The sequence below is a fragment of the Lathyrus oleraceus genome, chromosome 2, assembly GCF_024323335.1.
Source record: "Lathyrus oleraceus cultivar Zhongwan6 chromosome 2, CAAS_Psat_ZW6_1.0, whole genome shotgun sequence".
Classification (NCBI taxonomy): Eukaryota; Viridiplantae; Streptophyta; class Magnoliopsida; order Fabales; family Fabaceae; genus Lathyrus; species Lathyrus oleraceus.
Window position 1 is genome coordinate 382,159,637 of NC_066580.1, and position 9,861 is coordinate 382,169,497.

The 9,861-nt window shown below is 32.5% G+C and overlaps 2 protein-coding genes across 2 annotated transcripts; one reads left to right on the top strand and one right to left on the bottom strand.

Annotated features, from left to right (window-relative positions):
• Positions 1–2,567: 2,567 nt before the first annotated feature.
• On the top strand, positions 2,568–6,540 carry LOC127119609 (isopentenyl phosphate kinase). Its single transcript, XM_051049873.1, has 12 exons — positions 2,568–2,769; positions 2,857–3,081; positions 3,461–3,558; positions 3,857–3,899; positions 4,639–4,700; positions 4,821–4,877; positions 5,020–5,055; positions 5,134–5,211; positions 5,559–5,625; positions 5,705–5,758; positions 5,960–6,063; positions 6,146–6,540. The coding sequence occupies exons 1-12, from the start codon at positions 2,688–2,690 to the stop codon at positions 6,239–6,241; spliced, it is 1,002 nt and encodes a 333-aa protein (XP_050905830.1). The 5' UTR covers positions 2,568–2,687; the 3' UTR covers positions 6,242–6,540.
• An 838-nt stretch (positions 6,541–7,378) lies between these two features.
• LOC127119612 (eukaryotic translation initiation factor 5A-5) lies at positions 7,379–8,894 on the bottom strand. Its single transcript, XM_051049876.1, has 5 exons — positions 8,680–8,894; positions 8,392–8,514; positions 8,242–8,298; positions 7,904–7,978; positions 7,379–7,707 (listed from the first exon to the last, which is right to left on the bottom strand). The coding sequence occupies exons 1-5, from the start codon at positions 8,800–8,802 to the stop codon at positions 7,606–7,608; spliced, it is 480 nt and encodes a 159-aa protein (XP_050905833.1). The 5' UTR covers positions 8,803–8,894; the 3' UTR covers positions 7,379–7,605.
• Between the last annotated feature and the right edge of the window lie 967 nt (positions 8,895–9,861).

The following is a 9,861-nucleotide window of genomic DNA, read 5'->3' on the forward strand; positions in this document are numbered from 1 at the left end:
ATTCATAGCACATAGACATGTGCCAGATCAGCTGAGAAGAAAGCTGGATGATAAATCGAGTCAAATGATCCTAGTGGGATATCATTTGACTGATGGATACAAATTATTCGACCCGGTGAACAAATAAGTCGTGATTAGCAAGGATTTGATCGTAGATGAGCTTAATGAGTGGGATTAGACTAAGAACATCAAGAATAATTCAGTGAGAATCATATGTGATGAACCAGCTAGTGAAGTTGTTAGAGATGTTCGACAAGCTGTTAGAGAAGTTCGATAAGAAGCTATCGAAGGTCAAGCTAGCACAAGCAGACCTCAGAGAACAAGAATATGCCTGCAAGACTACAAGAATGTGTAATCATATCAGACCATGTGATCGATGATGAAGGCGAGTTAGTACATTATGCCTTCTATGCTGATATTGAGCCAGTCAATACAGCTGAAGCATTGAAAGACTCGAGGTGGATGAAAACTATGGTGGATTAGATAAAATCCATATAAGACAACGATACATATTCATTAGTTGAATCGCGAAAAGGAGAAGGAAATTGATGGGAATTGGGTATACAAAGTCAAACTAAATCCAAAAGGTGAAGTATTTTGACACAATGTGAAACTTGTAGCTAAGGGGTTTCTTTAAAAAGAAGGAATCGACTATGATGAAGTCTTTGCACCAGTAGCTAGAATCGAAATAAACAGGTTGGTTGTTGGTATAACCAATATTCATAACTGGTCGAGATGTCAAATGGATATGAAATATGAATTCTTGAATGACCCTCTAAACGAAAAGGTCTATGTAACACAACCAGTTGGATTTGTGTAACAGAACCAAGAAAGGAAAGTATACAGGCTACATAAAGCTCTGTGTGGACTGAAACAAGCTCTAAGAGCTTGGAACAAGAAAATACATGGTTTTCCAAGAGAGAAAGAGTTGTAGAAGTGCATGACAGAGCATGGTGTGTAAGTAAGGAGAAGCAGGAGTGGGCTGCTTATATTATATCTCTATGTCAATGACTTGTTGATAACATACATTTGCAAGAAGGAGTTTTAAATGACTTAACTAAGGAGTTTGAAATGTCGGTCTTAGAAAATCTCTCATACTTCCTTGGTATTGAATTCTTTAAGAGTAGTAGAGGTTTGATGATGTACCAAAGAAGATATACAGGTGAAATACTCAAGAGATTTGAGATGCAAGATTGTAACCCAACTCTGACTCCAACTAAGTCCAGATTACAACTGATAAAAGATTCGACTAAAGATGATATTGATCCAACGCAGTACAGAAGACTCATTAGATCACTTTGATACCTCTTTCTCACACAAGGCCAGATTTAGCCTATTGTGTAGGCATGGTCTGCAAATTCATGCAGAAGCCAAATGTATCACATCTTATAGCCACCAAGAGGATACTAAGGTATTTCAAAGGAACACTCTACTGTGGTATTTTGTTTCCTTCAGTCGATGAAGGAAAAGAATGCAAGCTTGTGGGCTACAATGACTCTAGTTTTTATGGTGATGTTGAAGATAGAAAATCGATAGCAGGATATGTGTTCATGTTAGATGGTGCACCAATCACAGGGAGTTCGAGAAAGGAATCAGTTATAGCCTTATCATCATGTGACGCAAAATACATAGCAGATTCACTATGTGTATGCCAAGTAACATGGATGATGAATCTAGTCGAAGAAATTACAGGGAAGAATCACTGAGTAATTACCATAAGATCGACACATGTCGGTTATCAATCTAGCAAAGAATCAGATAGTACACAAAAGAATAATGATAAATATAGATAGCTTAGACACAATGAATTAGGTGGTGTGTTAAATTTGTAATTCTTTGTGTTGAAATCGAAATAGTGTGTTTGTATTCGACGGATGTCGAAAGGTGTTTTAGGTTGTGTCAAACAGAGTTTGTATTTGCTATATTTGACAGAAAGTCAAATATAGTCTGTCGAAGCATGTAATTGTCGAAGGAATTAACAGAGACGAAATAGATTAACTTATCTTAGTTTTAGTTCAGTTAATTATTTTTTGGATTACTTTGAGTGCAAGTAACCTCATATATAAATAAAGAGAAGCTATATTTCAATTGTAATGATTCATTCAATTTTGTAATAGCTTTGTGTTGTTTCTGAAATCACACTTGTGATTAACACACATTATAGCAAACACTTTGAGTGCAGTTTGCACAATAATACATTCATCTTCTTCCTCTAGAATTTTTCTTTTCTCTCGCTTTCAATTATCTTATTTTCTTCTTTCAATTCTTTATGTAGTGTAGAATCATCTTGCAATCAAAAAGTGGTTGTTTCACCTAAGTGAAGAGTGAAAAACTAAAGACGTGATCATATAGAAAAATTGTTTTTTATTCATCAAAACTATTTCGGTTAACTTCAAATTTGAAGTTTTACTGCTTGGGGGTATCCTAACACTTTTCCTACTTTTCTTTGTTTGATATATCAATATGCTATTAAAAAAATTTATAAAACTATTACTTAAAAAGTTAAAGTAATTATACAACAAATCACTATGGACACCGGCTGCACGCTAGTAATTTATAAGAATAATCTATTAGTTAAAGACGCACTTGTCTATCACGGACAAGTTTAAACTTAAACCATCGTCCATGTTTTCAGTGTTGATTTCACTTTCATTCTTCCTTTAACTCTTCACTTTCCTAACTCAAAAATGGCGCATAACAAGAATCACAATCAAACACAAACCTCTCATTCTCCCTTCACTCAACCTATCCGCTGTATTGTAAAATTAGGTATCACTCCCTCTTTCTCTCTCCTTTTGCTTCTTACTATTATCTTTTTGCAAAGTATAGTTCTTTTGAATTTGATGTGTTCTTCAGGTGGTGCTGCAATTACTTGCAAAAATGAGTTAGAGAAGATAAATGAGGAAATTCTTTACAAAGTTTCTCAACAGCTTAGGCAAGCAATGATTGCTACTTCTCAGAAGCCTCCTGGGATGGATTGGAGCAAGATACCTGGTGAATCAGAAATCTGTTGCAAACCAGAAGAATTTGGAGATGATCATGTCTCGGAATGTAGCCGTTTCATTGTTGTTCATGGAGCAGGTTCCTTGGTTTTTTTCCTCTTTCAGATAAATATTCAATAAGCACTTATCATAGAGTTTGTCAATGAATGACTTTTTCAATTGATTAGGGAATCAATGTAAACTCAACATAAGTCATTAACTCTTTATAAGTTGTTTTTTGTAAGCTATACATGAGAGTTTATGAAAACAATTTGACTTTATTTTATCTTTTGCTATAGAAATGATTATGTTATAGGCGCTTAACTAAGTTGTTTATTGAAAATAGACCTTAGAAGTTTTGTACTCGAAGTGCTTTACCATTTTGATTGTGATTTGGCAACCTTGCTAATGTTTAAAAACTGGAAATTAATTCTTAATGATAAGCAATTAGTTCATATTAGTATCTATGGTGCTCTCAGGTTCTTTTGGGCATTTCCAAGCTAGCAAGTCTGGTGTTCATAAGGGACAGCTGGATAAACCGCTTGTCAAAGGCGGCTTTGTTGCTACGCGAATATCTGTAAGTAATCTTTGCCAATTTTTTAAGATCTCTAACAGTTGTATTTGTGGAATTTTTTAAGGCGAGTTTGAAATTTTGACTGTTATATAAATTCATCTGCCACCTATGAGTTAAGTTAAATTCTTTCTCCAAACTCAAGTCGATGATAATCTAGCTTACTCACGAACTTCATGATGAAATTTGGCAAAAATGTTCAGTTTGTAACAATGTTCTGTTTTATTTTCATCACTCTCAATCCCTATATATTGGTCTCTAAGTGTGATACCATGCTTAGCATTCCATTTCATTCTAATTTCAGGTAACCACTCTCAATCTTGAAATCGTTAGAGCACTAGCCAGAGGTAGTTTCATAACTATTGCAATCTAAGCTATATATTAATTAAAGTTTCTTGTTGGATGAAAACATTGGTTATTTATCTTTAGTTTCAAGTTTTTCCCCTTGATGTAGCACCGACACCTGGTGTGTCGGTGTCAGTGTCAGTGTCCGAAACTGACACCGACACTTGTGATTACGTTTATTTTTTAATTTTTTTTAAATATTACCGGTGTCGATGTGTCAGTGTCGGTATCGTGTTTTCGATGTCCGTGCTTCATAAGTCAGAATGTTATCATTGGTATCAGCGTGACTACATCTTACCTTTTTCTGTCATATCAAGATTTGTATCATGTGGTTCTTATCTATTTCCTGCAGTCTTCTAAGTTTTGTCAATCGCAGATTACGGAAAATAACAGTTTGTTCAATTTCTGCTACATTACAGTTATTGCATTTATATAGCTGATATCTGACAAGACTTTGTACTAAATTGCACATCGCTGAACATTAGCTGTTAAAATTCTGTTACGCTACAGTGGCGCTATTGGGCAACACTAAGTCTTCTGTTAATTTTGATCACTATTTTGATTTTTTTACTATTTGGCGGGCCTTTTATTAATGGATTAACATGAAACTCGCCTTTCCTTACATTACATTAAAACTTAATACTTGTAACTCTTTGTTACTTTTACTTCGCTCTTTTTTGCTTCAAACTCTTTACAAAGAAAGTATTGAAATTCATTATTCTATTATTTTCCTCTTTGCAGAGGGCATTCCTTCAGTTGGAATGTCACCTTTCTCATGTGGATGGATTACTGGTGAAAGACATGTTAGTAAACTCTTAACTGAATATATGCCGGATCGTATTCATTAAAAATGGATTATAGTGTTTTTTTGTCTTCCTTTTCAGATAATGTTAGTATTCTAAGTTCATATTCAAAATGTGCAGATATCTTCAGCCGATTTGTCTCCCGTAGCTAGGGCTATTGATTCTGGTTTTATACCTGTAAGATTGAATTCTTCCATTTACAAAACTTTCTTGAAATTTTTGAATAACTTTCTACCACTCATGTAATCTTTCCTTGTTGCATTTTGTTATTTCACTATCTTCACACCGAATGATATAGGTTTCATTGCAATTTGTCTAGGTTCTGCATGGAGATGCAGTGCTTGACGAGATTCAGGTAGAGACTCGGTCTATTAAGTTTTATTGTTCAATAATAACAAAAATTGTAGTTTTTGCATTAACTTTTACTTTCCAGGGATGCACTATTTTGAGTGGAGATGTTATCATAAGTCATCTTGCAGCATACTCAAAGCCTAAATATGTTGTTTTCTTGGTATCCTCCATATGTCATGTATATCGATTTTTTTTCTTGAATAGATACAAATATAAAACCCTTTCTGAATATATTAGGCCAAATAATCTTTTTGTGAGTATATGGTTCCATCAAAGTAATGAGCATCTCGCTAATTGATATATTGCTAACACGCGGTTACTTTTTGCGCTAGGTTAAATCCATTGCAAAGACGCAGTTAGATTTTAAAGATTGTATCAATATGCTAGATAGACCACAGTTTCAAATTATCTTGGATCAATGTACCTGAAACAACATGCTACTCAACTTACATATCACAAATATTAGAAATTTTTACATGAATGTTTTCCATTAATTATGAATGAAAGACAGATGTATATGGAGTGTATGATCGCCCGCCAACAGAGCCTGACGCGATACTACTAAAGGAGATTGGTGAGAACTTGTTGTAAACTCTACCTTCCATATGACATATTCTAGTCTCTTCATATCGCAACTTTTTTAACTCTGACAGCTGTTGCTGAAGATGGAAGTTGGTCAGTCATAAAACCAAAGTTGCAGAACTCAAGTAAGCCGATTTAGACTCACAGTGGTTTGAGAAATCTTGTATTCACTCATAAATCACAAGTTGCCACAGTAGCATGTCAATTCACTATGAGCAGGGGCAGGGACAGGGATCCGGATTTGATTTTATTGTTTTTTTGTTTGTTAAGTGATGAACATTACATGCATGTGATTGAATTTTTCTGTTTGTGACTGTTACTTACAGTTGAGCTAACTGTTGCTGCCCATGATACAACTGGTGGGATGAAAACAAAGATCTCAGAAGCTGCAATGATAGCAAAACTTGGAATTGATGTTTACATTGTAAAAGTAATGTTCTGTTTGTTATGTTTCGTATGTTTTTCTTATATCTTAGAGCTCCTAATTTTGAAAACACAAATCTGCATTTCAGGCAGCAACAAGCCATTCATTAAAGGCCTTAAATGGAGATCTTAGAAACAGCATCCCTGATGACTGGCTTGGAACGGTCGTTCGATCATCAAGTTAGCCATAATCGAATCTTCTGCACAAGTCGATGTCATCAAGATGAAGTAATGAATTCAGACTAAAAAATATGAGAGTTAAAGGATGATCATTTGAGAGGTGATGTGCTGCATATCACGAAGATTGACAGTTAAATGAACTACTACCGATGATTATTTCACATTTCCATTTAGCTGCTTTAATTACCCAAACACGGACTCAAACTTGATGCGCAATTATATATTTTCTTTATAAGTTTATTCTGAGTGTGTTTGTTATTTTGACAACTTTTTCTTTCATTTTAGTGCCTGGCTTTCCCTGTCATTGTCTCTTTTCAATTTTAACTACATAGAATGCTACATTTTTTTTACTTTGTTGTTTATTTTGATCATTTTGTACAGAAAATGGGGGAGAAGTAATTTTCTATTCAACTTTTATAAAAGGTGAAAACAAGATATTGTTCTATTTTGAATCAGAAACATGTTCATAATTTTTTTTGTTACAGAAAATTTAGGTGGATTAGGTTTTAGAGACTTTTTTCATGAATATATATAGCAGAGAAAAAATATAATATAATTAAAAGTATGGTGATAAGGAAAGGCATACATATAGAGAGGGATGTAATATATCTTAGATATTGTGAATTACTACAATGTAAAAGGTTTTTGCATTAACTTCAGAATCAGGGTTTAAATCTGGTGGAGAACTTTTGATGTGCTATTTTCATATTTTCACAAGTCTATGGACTAGTATTTTAGTTGACCTGGCATGAAAAAATTATAAGTTTTACAAAATAGCATTTGAAACAAGGTCTCCTACTCTGAAGTAGGTCATTAATAGATGTCGCAGGTTTGAACTAACGCCCTAGCAATTGGATATCCTCGCATCATATCTACCAACTAAGTTCGCTTAAGGGCCTAACTCCTTATAGAATGTGATTTCCTAGGGAGGCCCAAAGTGAGAGATTGGAACATCTTATGCTTAGGTCAACCGTGCAATCGTCTGTTCCATAAAACAGACCGGAGAAGATTTAAGTCATGTTGACACTATACATTTAAGATAATAGAAAAATTCAGAAAGACAAGATCAGAGTTTTCTTTTCCCCATAACAAAGCATAAAATTCAGGTGCAAATAAGAAATATATCAAATTGAAGAGAATCGTAGGAGAAACATTAGGGTCTTATAGAGAAACACATGATTAAATGTCACAGACTTTCACACATAAAACAGTCTTAATGGTTCTAGAATTGATCTCAGACCACAAAAAATAAGTGGTCAAAGACTCAATAAACTCAACCATAGATTAATCTCTTTACACAGAAAACACACAGAAATATTGAATATATTGTCTCAAATTCAAGCAATTCCAAACAGCATTCATGGATTTATTACTTAGGACCAACGTCCTTGAGGCCACAAATCTGCTCCTCGCCCATGGCAGACATGACAGACACAATCAGATCTTTACCTTCGTTGAATCCATCCTTGATCTGCATCACAGAATTTGAAATCAGTACAAGAAAGTGTGAATCATAAAACTCAACAATCTTAGGCCAGTTTCATGAAGATTAAGACAGTAACTAACTGATAGGATAACAATCTATTAACTAATCACATCTCTGATGAATCACAAGCAACTATCCAACACAAAAAGCAAAAGCTGTCGAGAATATCGAACAAACTAACCTGCGAAAGCAGACTATCATCGGACGGAAGCTTAAGGTCATCCTTTGTACCACCGCTCTCAGTCAGCAGACTCACCTAACATATTCAAGGAAAAATATCTTAGGTTCAAGGGACACTGTCACAAATTATGAACTTTCTTAAGCTATCTTGAGTAGCTTATAAAAATAAGTTAAAAACAACTTGTAGACATGTTAAAACTTTTGTCCATAAACTCTTTTAAACAGTCTCAGAAGTGATTATATCACTATATAAAATCAAATAAGCTAATCCAAGCTTCAGATCATAAAACTACTTCAAGACAATAAAAAGGAAGGAACAAGGTTTGCATCTAATCTTACAAATCCATCCTCTGAGATATCAATAAGCTGGTAATCAGTACGATTGACATGAGGAACCTGTTGTAACCACAAACAAACGCATCAACCCTAGTCAATTAATCAATCAATTAAAGATCAGATGCAAAATCAAATCCAAAATCAAAATCATACATCACAGTTATGAGAAGAAGGAACAATATCTTCAAGCTTTTTGCCAGTGAAGATGTCAATAGCAACAAAGTGACACTTAGCATGTCCATGTTTCCCAGTTTTTGAAGTTGAAACCTCAACAACCTGTCTCCAACACAAACAACAAAACCTTAAAACAAAATTCATAACATAACCTATTAGGGTTTGATTAATCACATCAATTGTTACAATTTCAATTTATTTGAAAAGTCAACACAAGATGATGCAAATAAAATTGATGAAAATAGAAGGAAAGAAAGATTAAGGAACCTTGCAGGGTCTGTTTTTGATAACAATGTGACCATTTTTGCGAATGGTTCCAGCTTGTTGTGGATATGTCTTGGATGCTCCAGCATCAGCTTTGGACTCGAAATGGTGTTCCTCGTCAGACATGTTTTACTTCTTGTTCTTCACACGCCAATACTTTTGATTTCACGTTTTCTTTTATACACATAATAGTGTAACAAAAAAAACTATTCTCGCTATTTTTTAGTGATAATTATTCAATCTCGCATCCAATCATATTTATCTTTTTAAATTTAGATTTAAAAATCTTCTGAATTATTTTGTTTATTTTTGTTGCCAAATCTACGCGAGTTTGTGGTTGGTATGTTGAAAAAATAGGTAAGAAAGTATCTGAAATTTTTAAAGAAAAGTAATAACTATAGAAGTTTTAGAGTATCTTTATTGGGGTGAATAATGAAAAATTCAAAATTGGTAAATTAAACTATTTTGTGTGATCAAATTACTATGTAGGATTGAAAGAATTTTTAAATAATTAACTTTTTTTAATGATGGATGTTTATGAATAGTTTAAACTTGATCTCGTATATTTATATTTATTTAATAAGTGATTGATAAGGAATTAAATTGGATATATTTAGTTATTTTGTGTGGGGATTTAAATAACATGTTTAGATTTAGATTTAATATTATTTTAATTATTTTAATTAAAATACAAAAAATAATTATTATTAAGGTTTCACAATAATTATTTTTTAATAAATTTAATAATATAATAAATTAAAAATAATACAACATATTAACACGAAGTATAAAAAAATAGTGAACTTTGATAAGAAAATAGGTTTTTTAGGGTTGAGAATAGAACATGATGGTTTTAGTATTAAAAAAATAGATTTTTTTTTATTTTAAAAATGATTTTTATAAATAAAAAATTAAAAAATTAATAGTTTATTTAAATTTATTATGTATAAATTGAAATATTAATTTTGACTTTCTATAATATAAACATATATTGTTGAAGATCAAAACACAATTAAAATTGCAAGTTTTCAAAATATTATATTTCAGAATTAATTTGTATAAATATTTATTTGAAATAACTCAAAATTAAACAATTTTATAAATTTTTAATATTTAAAAAATTTTAATAAAATTATGAAATATTTAAATTGACATTTTAAGAATAACTATTTAAATTAAACTTTC

Coding starts and splice junctions, on each gene's coding strand:
- LOC127119612 (XM_051049876.1), bottom strand. CDS start 8,802: ATGTCTGACGAGGAACACCATTTCGAGTCCAAAGCTGATGCTGGAGCA. Junction 7,979..8,241: donor ATATCTCAGAGGATGGATTT/GTAAGATTAGAT, acceptor TGAATATGTTAG/GTGAGTCTGCTGACTGAGAG. Junction 7,708..7,903: donor ATGATAGTCTGCTTTCGCAG/GTTAGTTTGTTC, acceptor TCTGTGATGCAG/ATCAAGGATGGATTCAACGA.
- LOC127119609 (XM_051049873.1), top strand. CDS start 2,688: ATGGCGCATAACAAGAATCACAATCAAACACAAACCTCTCATTCTCCC. Junction 3,900..4,638: donor CGTTAGAGCACTAGCCAGAG/GTAGTTTCATAA, acceptor TCCTCTTTGCAG/AGGGCATTCCTTCAGTTGGA. Junction 5,759..5,959: donor ACCAAAGTTGCAGAACTCAA/GTAAGCCGATTT, acceptor TGTTACTTACAG/TTGAGCTAACTGTTGCTGCC.